This window comes from Calonectris borealis, chromosome 4 (assembly GCF_964195595.1).
Source record: "Calonectris borealis chromosome 4, bCalBor7.hap1.2, whole genome shotgun sequence".
In the NCBI taxonomy this organism is placed as follows: domain Eukaryota; kingdom Metazoa; phylum Chordata; class Aves; order Procellariiformes; family Procellariidae; genus Calonectris; species Calonectris borealis.
In genome coordinates, this window is record NC_134315.1 from 7,292,079 (window position 1) to 7,314,443 (window position 22,365).

General features: G+C 47.0%; 1 protein-coding gene across 1 annotated transcript in view; it reads left to right on the plus strand.

Moving 5' to 3' along the window:
• The first annotated feature begins 3,160 nt into the window (after positions 1 to 3,160).
• Positions 3,161 to 22,365, plus strand: part of FGFRL1 (fibroblast growth factor receptor like 1) — a 176,220-nt gene continuing 157,015 nt past the window's right edge. Inside the window, exon 1 of the mRNA XM_075148479.1 lies at positions 3,161 to 3,256. Coding sequence (XP_075004580.1) covers positions 3,169 to 3,256 — 88 coding nt within the window. The 5' untranslated portion in view covers positions 3,161 to 3,168. The remainder of the gene's footprint in view (positions 3,257 to 22,365) is intronic.

Below are 22,365 nucleotides of genomic sequence, written 5' to 3' on the forward strand. Positions count from 1 at the left end.
TCCCTCGAGATGCAGCGTGCGGTCGAACTCTCATTCTGGTGCAAGTTGGAGTGATTTTATCGGAATCCGTGGCATGAATATGACCATGTAGGTCAAGTCCTGAAGGTTTGCCTCAGTCAACACTGTCTTTGAAGTCAATGAGGCTGAAGTTATTGCCTGATAGGAGGAGTAGTCCATCTGGGATTTCTCAGATGAATGAACTTTAATAATAAAAATGATGATATAAATATGTAAAATATAAAAAGAGTATTGTCAGCCGTTTTGTTTGTTTCTGGTTCAGGGGGTTTATATGTTTAGTCTTGAATGTTTTTCACATTGATTTTGTGTATTCAAGATTTAATGCTGTCAGGAACCACTGAGTAAAAATATTTAGTAGTAATAATACTAGAGGGTGTGATTTCATAATCCTAACAAAATAGATAAGATGGATGTTCAAACTACTTCTTGGCTTGGGTTTAGGGGTTCTCCTAGTGCCTATCACATTGAATTAGTATTGAGACATCAAGGAGGCCTTCATGCTGGAGCATATCAAATAAGAGATCTAATAAACAATAACATCAACAGTAACATTGTTTCTCTCCAGATATAAAAGTATAGCTGTTGAGGCAGCTTTTTTTTCTTGTCGTTTGTTTAGTCTGTTTGGTGAATTCTGCCAGGTTGATTTTCATCCTGTGCAGAGAGTAATTTGCTGTAAGAGCAGATGCATCAGCCGAGTCCTGTTTGAAACTAAATAATAAATAATTGTAACAGTTAATCTAAGGAACAGACATCTCCACAGTTTATTTTCCAGTTGGTTTAGTTTAGTTCAGTCCAGTCTCTTTCTGGCACGATTTGCATCCAAGCCGAGAGATCAGAACGTCGTAGCCGACCCCGGTCTCTCCCTCCCTGCCTCCACGGTGGGTTTCTACAGACGGGGCTCTCTCCTTGCCTTGGGAAGAGGGGTGGTTTGGCAGGGACGGGTTGTGGGGTGCATGGGAGGGGGCTGCGGGGTGCACGGGGGAGGCTGCGGGGTGCACGGAGGGGCTGCGGGGCTGGGGGTCTCCACCGCCGCTGGGCTTACGGGGGCTACGTGGGCCCCAGAGGGTGCGTGGGGGGGATGCTCAGGGGCACAGCAGGGCAGAGGGCCGGCACGGCTGCCCCGGGGGGCTGCGGGGCGCCGGAGGGGTGGCGGGGGGGGGGGGGGGGTTCTAGGGCGCTCCGGGGCTCCCCCGCCGTGGGGTGCAAAGCGGGCAGGGGGGCACCGGGCCGGGCTCCGCCGCTCCGAGGCGCACACGGAGCTCGGCGGGTCGCCGGTCCTCCCCTCCGCCGCTCCTGCAAAGGGTTAAGGGGAGCGGCGGCGCGGAGCGGGCCGGCGGGGAGGGCGGGGGCTCCCGGGGATTGGTGCGAAGTTTGGAGCGGGGCGGCACCGCACCGCCCTCCTCGGCGGCTCTGCCCCCACAGCCACAAAGCCCTGCAGGGAAAGTTGCTTTATCGCTTGTTTCGCTCGCCCCGGCTCTCCCCCCCCCTCCCTCCCCTCCCCTTCCCCAGCCCCTTTCCCCTCCTCCCCTCGCTCCTTAAACGGGATTCCGGCTGGGCGAGCCGCGGGACGGCATCACCGGGCATCCCGCGGCTGCGGAGCCCCGGCGGATCTGTCAGGTCCCCGCTGTCCCTCCCCGCACACACACGCTCAGCCCGACCCGGAAAGCAGGAAAAATAATTTACAAGATTTTTCCCCCTTTTCCGTAGCTCCTCGCCCGTGGCTCCCTAGTAGAAAAATCGCCCCTGGGGCGAAGCAGGGCGGGGGGTGTTGGTAAAAAGCCGGTGGTGAAGGGGGAGCCGCTCCGTGGGGAGGGCACCCCCCCAAGGCAGCGGGCAGCCCCCGGGGGGGGATGAGGTAGAGGCCGGCGGCGGAGCGCCCCGCCGGGCGCCGTGGCCGCGGAGGGCATGAGGCGGCGAGCGGCGGGGACGGGCGCCAGCGCACGGTGCTAGACCCCGGCAGCAGCCAAGGTAAGTGCCCCCCAAGCCACCACCCCCGGCCGGGAGACCCCCGCCTGGGTCGGCGCTGGGTCGGGGAGACACTAACGCACAGCTGGGAGCCGCCGGGGTTGCCCCGAGGCGGGGGGCAGCACCAGGTGGCATCGCGCTGGGTGTCCCCCCCCCTCATCCCAGCCTCCCTTCCCCGACCCCAGTTCCCGGCTGCGAATATCACGTTACCGGCCGCCGCCGCCGCCGCGGGGCTGAGCCGCGCTGCGCCCCGCGGGGCCCCGGGTCCTGCCCCGGGGGGAGCCCCCTCCGCCTGCCCGGCCCTGCCGGCCGCCCACCGGCCCCGGCGCCCTCCCTCCCTCCCAGCTCCCCGCTGTACATTGGGAAGCTAATGGCAAAGCGTCCGTATTTGCTTTGCTGGATGCTGTACACGGGTTGTTGTGTGTCCTGGGGGCACGGAGTGTTTAAACCGGGGAGTTTACAAGGGTGAGGAATTCAGACAGTGTTTAGAGAGTGAGAGTTTTAGGAGGAGAACAGGGTGTAATTAATGTAAACCTGATCTACCCCGGGTTTGCGTATCACAGCGAAGGCATCTTCAAGAATTGATAACTAAGTGCGGTTTTGCTTTGGGACGCACCTCTGGAGCACACGGGAACAAGTGGGGCTTGGGGAGGGGGGGGGAGAGGAAAGGAAAAATCAGTGCTGTTCAGAGAAGTTGCGGCGTGGAGGAAGGCGCGTACCCAGAGCGGAGCCTGTCTGAGGGGCACTGAAGCAGCAACACAAAGTTTTCTGGGCTGCTGATGGGAGAGGTAACATTCCTCCTCCCCCTTCCCCAAGTTCCTCCGCAAATTGTTAACCTGAAATCTTGTTTTATGGCCACTTGCTAGTGTTTTGTTTGCCTTCCAGACTGGCTCTGTACAGGATACCAAAGAATTATGCATTAACTGTAAACTTAGAGGAGCTTACTGGCCTCAGTGGGTTCTTGATTTATATCAGGCTAAAGCAGAGAGGAGGGCAAAGTTTTACTTGCTGAGCGCCAAGGAATGAATTACAAGTACGTTGCTCTTTCATTTGCTGTTTCTGCTCTTAAGTCTTCGCAATAGGTTTTCAAACTCTGCAAAGTTGTGGGTCGTTTGGGTTTTTTCCCCCGGTAATTATTTTGCTCTCCTTTTTCCTGCCTCCAGGTCTGAGAGGACGGTAGCCTGTATGATACGGAGGGATCTGGTTTTCAAAATGGAATTGCAGCTCGCGCTCCTTTTTGCCGGGATAATTGCATTTTCGGACTCGGCGAGAGGTAAGGAGACCGCGCTTGCTGCAAACGCTCTGCGACTCGCACCCTTCCCTCTGCTCCGCTGGGCTCGAGCTCCGCAAACGCCCGCGGTGCCCTCGGAGGGACCCCATAAGGGAGTTGCTGTCAGCGCGGACTCATCCCCTACACGTTGCTTATCTGCGCAGGGGTGCAGGCTCGTGCCCACGTGTGGTGCCACCTTACCTGTGTGTTTCGGGGCCATCGGTTTGGATGGAGCGCGGTCGCTCCACGTTTGCTGAGGTCTCTTAGGTGCAGGTGAACTTCCAGGGGCTTTTCTCGTGCGTGTGTAAAAATACACAGACAATTTTAAAGAAAAGCAACTGCATTCCTCTGTGGATCAGAAATACCTCTCCCCTCCTGTAATCCCTCCAGCCTCTGCCCTGTATATTCCCACTAGCAAACTAAACAAACACATCCATTAACTTCCTCGGTGACAGACAAATGACAGTTCCCAACATTTTAACGCTGGGGTTGCAGCAGTTGATCAGATTTCAATAAACAGGTTACCCTACCAGAGGCAAATTGAAATACATTGACCTGGGAGTGACGGGGGAAAAAAAGAAGTTTCTTTATGGGAAGGTGCTTTAAGCAAAGCAAAGAGTGGAAGGAGCAGTGGCTTTTCCTCCGCTCTTGCCTCTGTCATACCTTGGTGGGTGCTGTCCCTGGAAAGCCTGAATGAGAAACCATGCTTTCAGCTCCCCCGGCTCTGGTCACAAAGGAGGGGCTGCATTGTTCCAGGAGAATGGGGGTATGGCTTTAGGATGCAGATTGCTCCAGCTGCAATTCCCAACAGTATCAGAGTTGCATGAATTGTTGAAAGACCTTTAAATCACCCAGTGCCACAGAGTGGCGAATTAAAAGGTTTAGACTTGCCCTTCGCTTAGGCCGTAGCTTGCCAAAAATAAACCTTGGGGGTGAGGGTGGGAAAGGAGAGGGGGAGCGTTACTCTAAAAACCCAAGGTTTGGTTAGTGCGTTGCTTTTTTTTCCTTCTTGGCATTGGCTCCCAAGCAAATATTTTATGGAGGCAAAAGTACTATAAAATGATTCGGCTGGAAGCTGAATGAAAAAGAAAACAGTATATAGGCTGTAAGTCCTGCAAGCCTGAATTCCAGGCAAGGTTTACAATGGAGACTCAGTTTAAGTTGTAGGCAATGGGCAGCAGTGTATGAATTAAGATGACCTCATGGATGTATATTATTGCAATGGACCTGAGAAGTTGGTGGAGTTCCGGAAAAGATCTGAAGTGGGCAGGAGAAGACAAAAAGATTTTTGTCTCTGTTGTGAGCCGAGTAGCGGCTGCTTTACTGGCTGACCCTGTTTAAATTTGGTTTGCACTTGTCTTGCTTGTACTCTTTTATTGCCCCTGGAAAATGAAGTGCTCTGGGCTATTGTCGTGTGAAGAAGCGACAGAAAATTAACAGCGGTAATTTCACGACATCATTGTTTTTCCTATGGAAAGGTCTTTTTAATATAACTTTGATAGGATCATATTGGTAATTGGGTTATTTGAACTCTTTTCAGAGCTGGAAAAATCCATTCTGCAAGTGGATGGGGAGATGGTCCTGGTTATTTAAAACGATGTAGAAATAGAGTTTAAAAACCAGGGCCAAAGCCATGAAAAATGTCATTCATTCATGTGCTGGTGTCAGGAGAGGGAAAGTGAAGAAGAAAAAGGTGTCATTGCTGTAAAAAAAATAGACAAACCCCTAACATTTAAATTCTGCTTTGCACCTTTTGAGGTTGAGAGTATTCGTGATAGCGGAGGAGATAGATGAAGGATCAATCTTTCAGAGGTGAGACACTCTCTGGCACGTTGTGACCTTATTTTGTGCTGTCAAATATCCCCAATTATTAGATGTTTACATTGGGATAATTTCAGATTCTTGGAAAAATGTGCCCAGTTGTTAACGTGCCTGTGGATTTTTTCCGAATGTATCATACGGTGGGTTCGGTCGCTGGAGATGTATAAATGTTACCTGTTTCAGTCGCTCGGGTTTTATAGACAGTCCTTTGGCCAAATCTCAGTTTGAGGTCGCGAGGCTTTACTCCGGGGGAAGAAGGGCTCTTTGTTTTGGCCAAACAGCGTTTAATATCTGTATCCTGATTGCAAATCAGACGTGTGTGGCCCAAAGCGTGCCAACGCCTCCTAATCTGAGGCGTCAGAAGTTAAATAGGTGCTCGCTGGCTTGCAATCAAGTGAGGAAGGTGGCTGAGGAGGCTCTCTGTGAAAGTGCTGGTCCTTCTCTTCTCCTTGTATAAGGCAAAAGTAGCTTATGCTGGAATTGGGATGTTAATTTGGAGCCGGCTGATCGCGTGCCCGTGGTCGGGGAAGGGCTGTGCCGTGGTGCGTTTGCACAAGGGGGCAGAGTGAAGTTGCCCACGCGCTCCGGCTTGGATATTTCCTGACAGTTGAGCGCTCAGCTGCAATCTTGCGTTAAATGTTACGTTGTATTATTTTTACATCTTTACTTAGGTGATGCCTTTTAAGGCGAAGGGCCCCGCAGGGATGACTGATTGGGCTAATGCGGCAACTTTTTTTTTTCGCCCAGCAAACGCGGGCATTTTTCCAGGTTCGGAGCTGTGCCTACTGGCTCTGTCCCTTCTTGTGACCCAATGTGTCACATCGCTGATGTACAGAACACTGCAAAAACGGGGATATCTTAGGAAACCAAGATAAACTCTTAAGAAAGAGGCAATACATTCAAAGTATCCACACAAAGCAGGGAACAGGTCTGATCTTAGAGGTCCAGGTGCAGAACTCGCTGTGTCTGGAGGGATGAGGTAGCTCTGGCTAAGTTTGAACCAATGCTTTCGGGGCTGAAATTTAAAGACTTTGGCTAAGGGCTTGTCTACACCTGCAAATGCGTTGGAATAACTCTTCCAAAAAACTTAATCTGGAATAACTCCCCCAGTGACCAATCTTGTTCCGGGCTAAGGATCTCCTGGAGGGAGCCTGTACCAAAAAAGTCTTCCTCGGGAGCTGTTTTGGTAAATATCCAAGCCCCTTCTTTCCCTCACAGGTGAAGCCAAGAACTTCTGTGTGCACAAAATCCACTCTTTGAGAACAAAACCTACGTGCTGTGGTTTTCTAAAAGGGACTATGCCCTCCGGCTGACAGCCAAGGCGTAGGGCGGCAGCTTCAGCCCGGTTGCCAGCTGCACCGGAGAGTGTCAGCCCTGAACCTGGGATAATAGTGCAGGTCCGGTGGCTCGTCCCTCGTGTCACTCCATTCCTGTTCTCTCCAAGCAGCCCTATACTGGGCATAAAAGTCCTCAGTGTCCTGCCCTGGCCCTCCTCCGCGGGGACGAATGCCATCTTGGGTCACTAACCTTTAATGACTATGTCCTGCAGCAACATAGCTCCTACCACTCCACACCTCCGGTCGGATACAGGTAATACAATCCGATATTTTCCTGCCTATGTTATCTCGGTGACACACAACGCAATATTTGTTCCAAATCTGTCAAGTTGCCATCGTATTCGCGTTGGTGACCGTACATGGTAACATTGAGATGTGCTTGGCTTGGTCCCGTGGCTTAAACAAAATTTCAGATGGTATGTTTAGAAGTTTTTGGTAAGAGCAGTAACAACCCTCCTGTTAGCGCGTAAACTGATATTCTGCTGGAAATTAATTAGTTTGGATGTTGATTTTGTTTTCTGTGCATTGCGTAGGGAAGTGAAGAATGGGACCTTACCTGCTTTCTGCTCTGGCACTTCTCTGTGTGACACTTGGCTTGCAAACCTGGTTGATGCCTGCTTTACAGGGAATTTGCTGATAGGGCCACCTCAAAATTCAATTGTTTCATGCAGAAATTATGTTATGTGCCATTTTTGTTTCTCTGAATGTTGGAGGAAAGGGAATAGGACGCTAGAAGGTTTTTTTCGTTTCTTGGGAGATAAGGTCTTCATTCTGGTGAACATATTTACCATTCTGTAACTTTGGGGTTTGTAAGAGTGAATGGTAGTAAATGTGGAAAAGATAAATAATGGTAATATAAGAGAGGTGGTTGTTCGCTTCTGTTTCGCTCCTTTATTCTTGTTGAATGGTTGTTACCAGATATAACGCTTAGGTCATTTCTCATTTGTGAAAGAGAAGCATGTTCAGATCTAACAGCCTGATTCAGATCTTATGTAAGTCACTGCACATCTTCTGGTTAAGTTTGGGACGTTTTTTGGATCGTGCTTTTGGGGAACTTGCTCATGAATAATCTGTCAGCATGACTTGTACCTAGAGTCAACATGACGATCTAAGAAAATCCTGGTTATTTTTTTAAACCCTGGTTCCTCCCTTCTTCTGAGGCTGTCGGCTGCTTTAAATTGCGGCTGAGTTTAAACATAAAATACAGTGTGCGTCATACTGGAAAATTAGGGTTGATTTTATTTTTTTTTTTATTAGGAATATTACAAAACTCGGCAAATTGCTCAAATAGATTTAGATTTTCCTTAAAGTTTTTATAACTTTGTTTTCCAAGTCTGTATGTTTCTTTGACCTTCATTAAAAGATGCAAGCACCAAATTAAAATACGTCTTTTCTGTGATGAACTTGTAGACAGCAAAGGCTACACTCCAAAGTCTGACTCTTAGCCACAGAAGAAACTTTCATGTGCCATGAGGTGGTGCTTGAGCAATACAAGGAAAATGGTTCTTTCAGGAAAAAAATGTCATTCAAAAACCAGAAAGCAAAAGTAACATTTGCTAGCAAGTAAGAACCCGCTTTTCAAGGTTTGGGACCATTGGTACTAATTTATTAACTAAAGATGAAGTTTGTCACCTGGCATGAATTGGCTGATAGAGCTGATCTTTCCCAAAGACCCGTCTGATAATTCCTTTTCGAGCGACTCTTGCCACGACTGACGCTGGTACACCTGGGTGCAGAATACTCGTTATGGAATAGTGTGAATGCAGTAGAGATGGTCACTGTCTGGCTGTGGATTTTTGGATCAATTACTGGAAGAGATAAAAATTTCCACCAAAAGGGGAAAATAATAATGCAGAGGTCCTCTGGTGCCTACTTTGAATTTAAAAAAAAAAAACCAAAAAAACCCCAAACATCAACCTTTAGTCATAGCTTTATTTATTCAGTGGGAGTAGAACCAGTGCAGCTTTCTGATTTTCCTGAGACATGAAGCTCCTACTTGTATCTGCAGTGACTTGTAAAATCGTGCTGCTCAAAAGGTCCGTGCAAATGTATCCCAGCATTACAGGAGTCGCTGGAAATGCTCCTTTCTCCCCTTTCTTTCATTAACCTGTTCATTTTGTCTTGTTTCAAGCAGTTTGTCTTTCATCTGACCCCTTCCTGGGTTTTCTGGTGGGCTGCTCAAGCTGAAATGCATTTGATCTTGTTTTGAACATTTAATTTGGATTTCTGTTCCTTTTCTTGTTCTCTGTAATCAGCCTTGACTTGGAGCTCTCTCTAATAATAATGCCTCCATACATATTTAGCTGTGTTGACCTAATTAGCTGTGTTGTCCTAATCTTTTACACCAAGGTGGAACATTTTTGGTCATATAAGGGATTTCTTTTTAAGAGTTCAACCAGTGTGAATGTAGAAATTGCGATGACCACTGTCTGATATAAGCCTGTTGAGTCTGGTGCTCATTTGTAGCAGCCGTGGTACTAAGGTAAAAGAAAAAATATTTCCAAAAGTGAGCTTGAATACTCTGTTCCTGCTGCCCCGATGTCGTATGAGATACGCAGCTGCAGCCCATGCCAGTTTTAACAGGTTAGGACCTGATTCAGAGCCTGTGAGTGTTGCTGCCGTGACTCCTACTCGCACCCATGGGCTTTGGATCCATCCCTGAAGGGTGACTTACACAGATTATCTGTGATATCAACCTCTGTATGGATCCCTCATGTACGACAGCAGAAGAAATGTGGGCTAAGCGTGGTATTTTGGATCCTGCTTGACCGGAGACAGTTTGGACTCCATTTTTTTATTCTAGAAACACATTGCTTCTGCCCGCTGCGAGCTCTGGCTGGTGGCCGGAGCGTGCGCTGCCAGGGCTGAAAGCAACTTGGAAATTCATTGCTTTAACTTTGGGTTGCCGCAGAGGGGTTTATCCCCAAAGAAAGGGTGCCGTTCTACGGGTGGTGTTGCTGGGTGTGGAGGGGCTGAAGAGTGGCCTGAGTGTTATTTAACAAGTTAATATATGCCGTTTGCTGCTGAATCCATTCACATCTCTGATTTTTCTTTTTTTTTTTTTCCCCTTCCGAGTCAAATAAACACGGGCTGCATGGAGTTTGGTTGGTTGCCCTGATTACACAGTCTCCCCATTGTATCGCAGTAGAAACACGGTATCCAGCAGTGCTGCGAATAACCTAACGTTTTTATTTCATCCCAACCACTCCAATTTTCAGGAAGAAATTCAGCCAATAACTCCAGGCTACTTCTTCCATTAAGGGTTCAAACTTAATTCTGAGCTTCACTAAGGGAAGAAAAATGTAAATTGGGAACAGAGGCTTCTCAGAGCAGGTTAATGTTTCTCAGGACTGCTGCACCTCTATTCTCAGCCTCTCTACAAGTGGCTTCTAGCTTGATGGGACCCAAAATCATTTCTCTTTATGTCTGATCAATTTATTTCATGAAAGATTTACACAACCTTGGGTATCTTGTCAAGTGATTGAGAAGTGAGTAATGCGAGAGGTGTCATACCCTAGATGCCGCTTGGGTGGTGTTGACTTTGGTGGGTATTTTAGGAGCTGTCAGTATTTGTACATGTTAGATAAAAACACAGGAACAGCAGACAAATGCAGAAATGGGGACTTAATTTGTGCAATAGGCATTTTTTTTAAAATTTGTATTCTCCTTGCTGGGTTTGCTCGCACATGTCCAGTGAACTGATGACTGTAGGAGTTCGGTACTGGCGTTGTGCAGACTCTTTGTGGCAATTGTGGGCTTGCTAGTTCTGCCCAGAACAAGCTATTCAGGAGAAGGAAAAAGCTGGAGGAGGATGTGGAGGGAAATGTAAGCATTAGCCAACCTCCCAGAGAAAATTTAGGCCGGATTGGTGTACTGCTGCTCTCGAGGCCTGGGGCAGCCAAGCCTTGGGAGAGGGTCTCGAGTGGGCACGCGTGCGCTCTGAAGAGGTTGTTGGGATGCGGCTTCTCCGAATCTGTGCTGTATTTCTCTTTTCAGCTCTGTCGTCCCAGGTGCCCCCCATTGTTAGGTATAGGTGTGATGCTTAATTAGTTTTTGACCAACGTGTGACTGTGAGTAGAAGCATGCTGTTGTAAAAGGGAGGGGTTTCATTGTGGTGGCTGGTATTTTACTGTTGCCTTGTATGGATTTAAATCTTCCTTCTTCTAGACAGAAGTGGATAGGGTGAGGCCAAATCAATCCCAAAGGAGGGAGAAGGGGCAGTTACTCAGCCCCACCAGCCTCCCAAAGCTGAACACGCCAAACTACTGGAGTTAGGCTGCTACAGACACTGGAGCACAGTGAATTGTTTTTTTTCCTCCTTTTTCTTCTTGACTAATAGATTTGTGTGAGTTGGAGTAATTGAGGAAGCTATTTTTCTCAGTGGTTGTTCTCGCCTAAACAGATCTGTTAACACTGGTTAAGCAATGACAAGTGTCAGACGAGTTACAGGTGTATGAACTGCATGTCAAGGATGGAAGGGTTAATGAATAACAGGGTAAACCTCTGGACATTGTGGAATATCTCCCCAGGGATACTGCAGGCTCTCTGTGGAAGGAAGAACGCTTCTTTGGCATCGACCAGTCGATGTAAAACCGGTGGCTAAAACTCCTTCAGAGTGTGGATAGCCTTCTGAGAGAGGATGCTGTGAGCCATCTCGCTTGCCTTCTGGGAGGATCAAAATCTTTGATGATGTTCTGCAGATTAACACAACATTTTGGTGACAATCACAGTGTTTCTTTAGCCAGACAAGTAATATTAGGAAGTGTTTAATGGGCAGTTTAAAGTGGGAAACTGGGAGAAGAGTTGCCAGCTCTACCAGCATATGGAGATCAGGCTCTGTGCTCTGAGAAGTCGTTTCATATTTTAATAATCAGGGTTGGATATTGCTCTCCATTACAAAGGTGGTAGTCCCTTTAGGTTCAGCGAGTTGTGGCTGAGTAGCTGTGAGTAGGATTTGAGTTCATAATCCTACCAGAGAGCAGAAATTGGGGCCTCGTAAGACCAGGTTGTTTCAGTTCTGTACAGTGTGGCACCAAGCCATGGGAGGGTTCATCGTGATCTGCAACAGTTAATATAAAACTAGATTAACAGATCAGAGCTGATGAGTATCTTTCCTCCTCCTGGTATTCAGAACCAATGAGAAATGCAGTATTGCCAGGGTTAATTGCGTTAAGGGCTAATGAGAGTGGAGCTTTCAACTTAATTATAGCCAGGACAGGTGTTTACTTTTCCTTGACAGGTTTGATTGACAAGGAATCGTAAACCTATTAGGGAGATATTTGCATATGCAGGAGAACTGGCTTTGGACAGTTGATTTCTAATTGCCAGATTTGTTATCTGAAAATGTTTGCCACTGCTCTCGGCACCCATCTATTGTTTCTGGGATACAAAGAGACACAAAGAAGTGGTAGAGGCTAGTCAGAGCGTTTTGCTCAGGGGCTGGAGAAACCATAAGGTAGGATGGGTCAGTGTTTTATCTAGACCAGAGCACGGTCCTGCTTGTATCACTACGGCAGAATGCTTTTCCTGATTCCCTGCTTGCTCAAACAGGGGTAAGCCAGGGGATTTGGAGGATTTCAAGCAGTATTTTGTGACAGTGCTATATACAGGATTATTCCTGGCATTGGAATTTCATTGGAAACACTAGAGTAGTCCTGTTTTGCAACCGGTAAAGCAGCCTCAGGATATTTAATTTGAAGTTCAATTTAGGGCTCTTCTCCCTATGAATACTCCTGTTGGAAGGAGGATTGTAGATTCACAGGGATGGGAATCTGTCCCTTTTCCCCATGTTTCACCACTGATCCCAAGGAAGAAAACAGCAAGGTGCTGACACTCAAAAGTAGTCACAGCAATAGACCTGTATATTTATAATAATTATTACTATTTATTGAGAGTTTCCAGTGAAGAAAAAAAAAAAATGTAAAAAAGAGACCCAGAAAGTGCTGCTCAGCATAGGCAGCATTCCCCTTCTACATGGTGTCAGGAGAAAAAGCTTGTCTTTCTGAAGACTACAGACTACCTAAGTGGAGTTTGAGGCTTATTTTTCTTTTATCCTAGAAAATCCAATAAATCCAGTAAATTCTTTCAGTGTGGTCTTCCAAGAGTTTTTCAACTTCGTCTGACTCACAGATTATTTGAGTGCCATTATAGACTAGGGGTCAAGCAAGTTAATTCCCAGAACAGTATGCTGCCCTGTTTTCAAACTGTGCTAATCAGGGTTTTGAGTCAAAGCATCGTAGTTTGCTTAGTGAAATTATTTTCCTGTTAGAAAATTACAAATAGGCTCTGACTATTCGTATTGGCTTCGGTCACCGGAGCGCTCACATCACATGTGGAGCAAAGCCCCCGGGGATGTACTCGCTGTGGATCAGGGCACCGGTGGGGGCTCATTTCCCAGCTCCCAGGACTGAACTCATGAAAACAGGCTGAAACCTTATTTAAAAAAAAAAAAAAAAAACAAAGAAAGAGATCGTTACGGTCGCATTTACACCTCCAGCAGGATGGAGGGAGGGCTGCGTGGAGCCCATCCAAGCTGTAATGTGAATGTCCTTTCCCAAAGGAGACATTTGGTGGAGTTATTTGGTTACCTCTCCCCCTCACCTTTTTGTAATTGACTCTTGTTTACTTTTTCCTCCTCCTTTCCCGAAGTTTATTACCACTGTTTAAGCAGAGGAAATGAATTAACATAATTTACTGGTTTTTAGAACAGGACACATTCCCTGCGTGTACGTATACACAGGCTGGCAGTCGCCCTCCCAGTGCTGTGCAGAGGAGCGTGTTTACAGAGTCTGGGTCCATTTAGGGAGAACAATACCCTGATTATGGAGGGCAGCCTTTTATTCCCAGAAACCAGAAGGAACCATTCGCTTCAAGCAGCTACTGCCCCTTGAAGGTACGGGCGGCGCGAGCTGCTAGAAGGAGGGAATAAATCTGTTGTGGACACAAACCAGCAGCATTGTTCTCTACGGAAGCTGAATTAGGGGTGGGGGTGAGAAATGGTCTCGGGACAAACCAAGCGCCAAGTTTAAGATCTACCAGTGTGCAGAGAGGTGTCGTGGCTTCCAATTTAATTTCCAAGTAATAGCTGTGGGGCTTCAGGGGGGAATTTTTTGGTGCTTCCTGAGCTGGCAAGGTGCTGGGGAGGTTGGGTGGGAAGAAGGTGGTAACTGAGCCTCCAAGTGTTTTTGGATGGGCTGACTTGGTTTGAAAGGTGCTGTTATGTCCGAAATGCTGCTCATTTCTAATTGCAGTCATGCACCTGTGCCTGGGAGATAATGCTGGAGACATGTCATATGGAACATTTGCTTCACATGATGTTAGGAAAGGTCAAGCACTCGATTTCTGTCCTGCTAAGTTGGGTCATTAGTGGCACAAATGCCCGACCGTGGCCGCTTGGATCCTGGCAGTACATGCTTCTCAGGTGTGATCTCATGGCAGCTGAAGATGACTGAACTTGACCCCACCGCTGTCCTGTCCTTGTCCTGCTCTGCTCCCAGGCTTTTCACTCCCTTGCATCAGTGTGAGAGCTCTTCTGACCTTGCTGTTGGGTGTTTTGGGGAGCTAACCTGGGCAGGAAGCCAACCTGGAAAAAAATGTGATGAGTTAAATTGTTATAGGAGCACGACCTGAGCTCGTGGGGTATCGCAGTGTGACCACGGGCAGCAAGTCCTTTCCATTCCCACTTATGGCAGGAAGGCTCAGTACTTTGGAGGACTGAGCATTTACGTGAACGTTTATAAAATGATCCTTTAGGAATGTAAAATGCAGCAGTGTCCACACTGCAAAATGTAGCATTTCTGGGGCAGTGAATGTGAAGACTGGAAAAATCAGATTTGGATCCTGGGTCCTCCCTCAGTGGATCCCATTTGAAAAAGTGTATATTACCCTGTAGAGACTTCTCATCCAGAAGTGGTTTGGGCCATTCTGAACAGGCAGTAATTACTCCCCATTGACTTCTGCTCTTGGTTCAGCTCAGTCAGAGGGTAGCACGTCTCTGCCCCTTTTGCATTGGGAGACTCCAGCTTTCACACTCTCTATCACGACAATTTTCTTTTTGTCTCAGTGTTCCCTTGAAATTCGGAGTGCTTTATAGCAAAATGGGAATCTTCATTCCTCTGTCCTCTGCTTTTGGCTTCTGAGGGAGAAGGATCATTTTGGGGAGCTGGGAAATGGCAAGTTAATGCTGCCAGCATTCGCTGGCCCTCCTACGGCATTGCCTGCTGCAAGGAAGGAGCTGCTCCAGCTCCAGCAGCAAAAATTGCTCCAGCAGCAACCAGCGCTGCTGGTGATCGAGTTCCCTCTGGTCCAGGCACAGCGTGCATCGACCGACCCCGGTATCAAGGTGAATGTGATATGTCGCCCAGGCCCGAGAGGGAGCCAGGTCTCCCCCAGCCTTGGCTTCATCTCTGTGTGGACTTCTGACTACTGACACGGCTTCAGGGGGTTGCAAAAATAAGGCAGAGAAAACAACTTGTGCAAAATACTCCCCATGGGCAAAAATATTTTTTCCAGGGGAACAGAGCCAGTAGGCTAAACAGGTAAAGCCGCAGGGCTGCATTAACAACGCTTTTAGGGGTTTTCTGGGCGGGGGGGGGGGGGGGGGGGTGTTTATGTTGGCCTGTGAGGCGCGGTGGGTGAATTCTGGCTGGAGATGATTGACGTGTGTCTAACGTGATGAACCATGACCCTGCACCCCGGAGAAACTGTGGCTTTTGCTTGCCTGTTCATCCAGTTTTTTGTAGAGAGGGGAAGATCCTGGTGCATGTCCCAGTACCCACGTGAAGGATGCCGGGGTGACTCTGTGTTGGAAGGCTAAACTCTGGCACGTTCAGGAAGATCAGAACTTGGTACTAAATAATTATAATTATCCCAAGGTAGCAAGGATGTGGTTTTTTTAAAATATCCTTAAAAATCTGCCAGATCTTCTTAGGCCTGGATGATGTGAGAAGGGTGAGCGCCGGTTCCCGTGCTGGCTCCTGGACTGCAATAAGGGCAACAAGAACCAGGGCAGTAAGACCCGCTCCAGAGTCCATCCCCACGTCTGTGTCGCCGCGATGGCTTTCTGCTGCGAGTGTGAGGGTGTGCGGTGATCTGTGGAAAAATGTGAATCTTGGCAGAGGTCCCTGATTCAAAATATCTGGGAAACACTGAGCCGGGAGGTTGAAAATACATCTTTGGGGTTTCTTTCTCCAGAAGGAAAAACAGCATCGAAGTTCCACCGAGACAAGTGTTTGAAACAAAAAAATGTGCAATGCAGAATTAAAAGGGAACAGTTTAGTTATCAGACACTAACTGAAATAACAGCAGAGAGGAACAAGCCTGAATGAATTTTAATAGCCTCTTGACTTGGATCTTTTTGTTCACATGCTTGCAGGCGCTTTCCCTTTTACCTCTGCAAGAGTAATGCAGATACTATTCTAAATGCAAAAAAAAAACCCCAACCAACAAACCCAGTAACTTGTCTGAGGGAGATGAAAAATGCACCAAAGTAATTGAATGAGCTTTCTGCTGTGAGTATCCCAGCCTTCAAACCGGAGCAGGGCCTTCTGCCTGTGGCATGTGTTGGAGGGTGTTTTGCTACAAGACAGAGATATTAAGGCAGAGCTGGAGGAGGACTGCAACATCTAAACTATTTAATATTGCTCTTGGAGAACAGGTCAGCAAACGAGCAATGGTTTTGGTTGATACAATGAACACAGCGTAAGGCAAAGTTGTTATTATAGCTGGTGTGATTTTTTTATATTGGGGTTAGTGCCTGGAAGTCCAAAGCCCTGTTTTGTTAAGGGCTGTCAAACCCAGAACGAAAGACAGAGAGCTACAGTCTTAACTGCAAGGTACTGACAGCTCTTTGTATAGAGACTTTGTTTTGCTCTGACAAAGGCTCCCTCCGAAAACCAGACCCATCGGTCGGCCGAGTTTTATTTTACCCGCGTAAACTTGAGAAAGGTGAGATCCCGTATTTGCCTACAGTGCCCCATGTAAAGCAGACGTTGCCCCGATAAGGATTTCTTGCTGCTGCTGCAATACAGACCCACACAACTGATAATCTTGTGCCCAAACCCTGGGCAAGTGCCCAAGGCAAAACAGGTGCAAAGGTTTCGTTCATGCACGGGCTGAAGGGCTTGTGCCGCACACCCAACGTGGTTCGTATGCGTGAATCGTGAGCCCAGTCTTCCCTTCTCTGCTGGGTACAAACTTTATCTTTGACTTTAGGGAGAGCTAGGAATTACACCATGCTTATTTTTTATGGAAACAATCATCAAAAGTCCTCGAATAAAAAAAAAAAAACACCAGAGATTATTCAAGCATTATTATTATTAGCAGCAAGGTGTTTTCACGCGTGATAACAACAAGGTCTGACTGCTCCCAAGTGTTGCTCCACATCCCACTGGAGTCCAACATGGGTTTCTGTTCCTTCTGGGAAAAGTGCAAAGAAAAGCCAACCTAAAATCTGGGGGAGGGGAAGAGAGTTGAGAAAGACAAATTTTCACACAGGCACAGAAAAAGAGGTTCTTCCAAAAGATTTTGTTTTGTGGAAAGGCTTGTGGTGGTTGTTGAAAGGGCATTTCAGTGGAAAAGAGCCAAGCAGCCCTCGGCAGAACCAACACCCTCAATTGAGAAAGATTTTTCAAACAGCAGTACTGTTAAGAAGTAATTAAAGTCAAATAAAACAAGGAAAATAGTGTATGACACATCTATTTGAATTCATCCTGGTTTGAATCCATTGAAATCCATGTAGCACGACACTTGGAGACACGCAAGGGGAAGTACAAACCCAAGTATTTCAATGCACTTTTGCATCTACAGAAGTTTCTGATCTCAGACACCATTTTTAGCAAGTGTTTAAGCACATACTTATTTTTAATCACCTGGGGATTGCTTGTATTCAAAGAAACACTTGTTGAGGACCCGATGCAGTGTGTTATGCTTATGTGAAATATGGAGGACCTATACATAGGCTGAAGAGGTAGCAATTATTTCACGGATTATTTCAAGGATTCTGACACTGGGTTTTTCCCCTTAAAATTATTTTTCTGGGCTCATGGAAATTGGGAAATAACTCAGCTTTCAGTTGAAGAAAAGAGAAACTAACTCACAAGATTTCAGCCTGGATGATTTTGAAGGATACATAGAAAATGTAAGTTGCATGCACCAACCTTGTTGGCTGGCTTAGACACAAGAAGGGAAATAAAGGAAGAACCAAAGCAAGTTTTGCATGACTCCTCTAAACCAGTCCTGTTATTTTGGAATCTGCTTTATGATTTTCAGGTGCTAGGGGTGGGCAGTGCCCCTACGAGTGCTGTCGTGTGAGGCCCTGAGCCTGGTGGTGCAGACACCCTCCACACTTGCAGTTCCCTTTGCTTCGTTCCTTTGCCTCCCCTGCGATGTTATCTTGGGCAAAACTTGAAAATTAAAAAAAAAAGAAAAGAAAAAAAAGAAAAAAAAAGAAAAAAGGACATTTTGGGGGCCCAGCTGTGTCACTTCAATTTTTGCTAGCTGTTGAGGAAGATTTGTGAGGACTCTCTGGGGGAGAAAGGGTCGGGTCAGACGTAGAAAGCCGCTCACCCTCTACCGGAGGCGTTTATAATGCCAGGGCAGCTCCTCGGGGAGCATCTGTCTGTCTGTCCTTCCCTCTGGGGTTGACAAGAGGCAGACGGCCTCCCCCCAGCTGTTCCCTCTGCCACGTTACAAATGAGATGCTGAAAAGCAGCCCTTGGCCTTGAGACAGCTCTTCTCTCTCTAGCTCGTTCTACCCATCAATTAATGTCAAGCAAAGGTGTTTTGTAATTATTTTATAACTTTTTCAAGAGCGGGACCCTCACGCCCTTGCAAAGGGAAAGTCCAACTCCTGTGCAGGGTGGCTGCCAAAATCCATGTGAGAGCAAACAGGACTTCTGCTTTCCGTGGAAAAAAAAAAAACAAAACAACTGCTCCTTAACATTCAAATTCTTCCATGGAGACTTTATCCAAAAAGAACATCTTTGTCACCTTTGAGGGTGGGGAAGAAAAACATCTTTATCCTTCCCCATCATGACAGTTGTACTTAACGCCAGTGTCGGACAAGATCCTCTGTCTTCTTCCATTTCTGATGCGCTTCGAAACCTGGTACCAAGAGCTGGTGGCTTTGCCTGGATTCCATCACTCCCTAATAAGAGCAAGCGGCATTTCGAGTAATTGTTCACCCTTGTAGCTCTTGGCCTGTGCAATGGGTGTGAAGTTTGAGGAGTGAATTATGAAAAATAATTAAAAATCATACGTGGCAGCGTATTTCCTGACGGAGAACGGCGAGACGATGGTGGAGGCTTTCAGGCCATCTCTCACCCACTCACCCTCTCCTCTTGTACCGACTTCCAGCAATTTGGCTGCATGTTTTCTTAGGAACCAGCTTCTACCCAAAGGCTACTGAATTTTTCTTAAATGCGGTTTCTGTCGGAGCTGATAAGGCAGCAGGCAGCCTGCAAAGATAACGCAGGGTATCAAGGCTTCTTGGGTTTGTCTTTATTTGGATTTTTTAGCAAGTATTTGACACGCACTGAGAGCTCTCTAGAGCTTTGGGTTTGGTGAGTTCCCCCCTCCCTTCTCTTTGTCTTTGGTCCCAAAATGCTCTTTTGATGGCTCCAGCTGGAAAATATTCTCCTCAACCAGAGTTTAAAGGGAGTGAGGAGCAACACAGAGTCACCCTAAACACCTGGTCACTGGCAAAAATGTGTCACGGTGTAGGAAAGCTTGTGATGAACTGTCTTTTCAACTTCTCCCCCACTCCAGCTCCCCTTCTCCTAAAGCATTATCCCTGTTTGGGCTGCTGGCTTTTGTTAACCTGCAAGGGAGTGTTTACACTTGGCTTATGTTAAAGGAAACTTTTCCAGCCAAGAATTGATTTACCTGCTGATGCTAATAACTTCATTATAGGGAGCCTAGTGAGCAAGACAGATGTGGATAGAAAACGTAGCCCATGCCCTTACACAAAGATGTCTTCTGTCACCCTTGGAGTGCAAGGTTAGCATCTGTTTTCAGCCTGAGCAAGCCCGAAGTGATGTAAGGTGTCCCCCCACGCTCGCATCTTTGCTGTGACCCTGTGGCGTCCCCAGCTTGGCCTCTGTCTGATGCAACTCTGTGGGCAGTTGCATCGTGGGCCAGATTAGGACAGAGATCTGGCTGGAAATCCCACAAAAAAAAATAAAAAAGAGTGAGATAAAGTGATGGCACAGCCCTATAGCACTGGATTTTATATACCTGGCTGTTGCTTGTGGCACCCCTCAGGTGGTTTGTACGAAGCATGCTGTTATTCACTGATATTTAATATTCATTGTTTTCTCAGCGGTGTTTCACCATGGCTGGAATTACGACGCCAAACACCAAGTCCCATTTTCAAGTTTCAATGCAATTTGTGGGCATGCTTTAATTAAGCTTCACAGCACTGCTTGGAGGAACATATTTTATGCTTACAGTATTGTGCGGGCAACCTCATACGGAGGGTCAGGAGCAGTATAGGAACACAGTGTTTTTGTTACGCGCTTCTGCCCAGCAAATCTTTCTTGCTCTTTAATGTAACCTGTCGCATATGAAATTAATTTCAAACATACATTTGCTCACAAAGTAGCGTTCTTTGCACCAGAAATCCATAACAGTAGAAGAAGCCAGATGTCTATATTTATAGAAAACTGGCACGTTCTGTCTGGCGATGACAGAATATTTCAGTGTATTTATGAAGTGCTCATGTTTTTAGAAATATAGAAATCCAGTCAATATCAGTAGAACTATTCATCAGACATCTTGCTTTTTTTTATTTTAACCAACAGAACATGTTTCTTTAGTTGATGCAGTACCAAAAAAAAAAGCTTTCCCTACCCCTCTGTCGCCGCTGTATTTTTTCCCAGCTTCATAAACCTCTTCATTTCAGAGGGGCATCTCTGGGTTTAAAACAAACATTACTAGAATCTCATGCAACTTTGACTATGTACTTCTACGTCAAGCATTTTTACTTGAGAGAGAACTGTTCATAAAGCTGAAAGAATAATTTCCACTCTAGGAGTGGATCCTGCAACATTTTCCAGTTTTCAGAATAAGTATTTTTTTTTGCTAAGATGCCCCTCATTTGGGTTGTCACCATGCAAAGGGTCTCACATTTGGGAGTTAAATTTGGATCAAGCCAGAGGTGCTGGAGGGTGCAGGAGCCCTGGCACGGCTGGTGGGTGAAGTGTGAAGCCCATCAGAAATCGTGTCCTCAAGACAGTTCAGTTCTGTTCCAAACTTTCTGCGTTAATAGCTAAACTGAGCCACTTGATGCCTCAGTGTCAATGTTTTTGCTTATATACCTGACGTAGACATCGGAGAGTTTTCAGATTTAAAATTTGCAGAGATCTCCGCAGTCCTTGATTGGATGGTGCTGTTGGAAGCCAGGGATGCATACTTGGCAGTACGTAAATTTAAGGGATTTAGATAGGTGCTCTTAACGTATTATGGTAACAAATGAGGAGCTATACAGAAACATCAGGGAAAGGGGCTCCTTGCGGGATTTGCTATTGGAACACAATTGCTAATCTGTGCAATCTACAAATCAAGTTAATTGGGTTTGCTCAGGCTGTTGCTCACACGATTGCTAAGCACAGTAGCTTGAAGGCAATGGGGGTTTGGCCTCCCAATCTTTGCTGTGTATTTGTTTTTACAGAAAATGCCTTTGATATATGTAAGTTATATTTCCGTGCATTAGAAATGATAGATTCCTCCCCCATATCCTGTGACAGCCTTCCCTGGAGACAGACAGTCTGTGTTGTTTTAGCGAGATGAAGAAAGATTAACGGGAAAGGTTTTGCTAGTGTTTGCAAAGACTTCGAGCAAAAGGGAAAGGTTTGGATTGAGGATTTAGTGAGAATGAAAAAGCGTTTCTGAAAACTGCAGGCGGGGCTCCCCTCACTGGCTCCCCTCTCAAGCGGGCAGCATTCTGCAAGGAGCAGCAGGACAGCTCCGATGAACCCCGAGGCTGTGGGCTTGACATGCACTTGGCTCCCTCCGTGTGCTCCTGTTCAGGTAGGACTGATCCTCCCTGCATCTACGGGTCCACAAATTATTCTCAGCCAGCTGTGCTGGTGCACTGTCTCTCTGGGTGGGCAAGGAGCCTCCGCACCACTGGGGAGTGTGGGAAGATGGGTACACGTGGGGAAGGTGCTCCAGAGGAGCCCTTCGTCCCCTCCGTGGGGCTCACCCCACCAGGCACGGGAATGCTGTCCTGTGGCATGAAGCCGAGGCACCGTGAGAGGTGTTCAGCTCACAGATTAAGTCGTCTATGTGTCAGTGTCTGAGCTGCCCTCAAAGTTGATGGAGATGTTAGTAAGTAGGGATTGAGCTCGTACTGACCAGCTCTGTGCAGACCGTAATGGGAGTTAGACACCTAAATTTAGGTAAATCCGAGAGCTGAGTCCTGGCCATATTTAGGTTCCCAGGATAGTTAATGGTGATGCTATATATGGTTACTGCTCATCTATCTGCATGCAGTGCCGGTAGTTAAAGCCTCTGGGTAATTCACAGGTTTTTTTTCCTGAGTTTGAGCCTGGATGGGCTCTAGCTCGCTCCTTAGCTACCTAATATCTCAGCCCAGTTTAGGCCACCCTTACCCAAAGACCCCGACTTCTCCCCGGTGCTTGAGGACACATCGCAGTTCACACTGTCTGGACAAACGTCTGAGGGCAGACGCGTGGTACATTTTGGCCGCTATCAGCAAAGTAGCTGCTTCTGGGAGCTTCACACGCAGGCTAATTGCTCCTAAGTGTGTAATATTATCTGTACTTGAGGGAAGAGTTCATTTTCCTCCTTCCTGGTGATCAATTTATACCCCAGAGTGGGAAGGATTAATACCCCTTGGGGCTTTTTCATCACCATGCAGGGAATTAGCATCCCAAGCAGGAGGGGCTCAAAGGTCTGACCTGCAGCGTTGCGTGGTGTTTTCCTTGTGAAGCA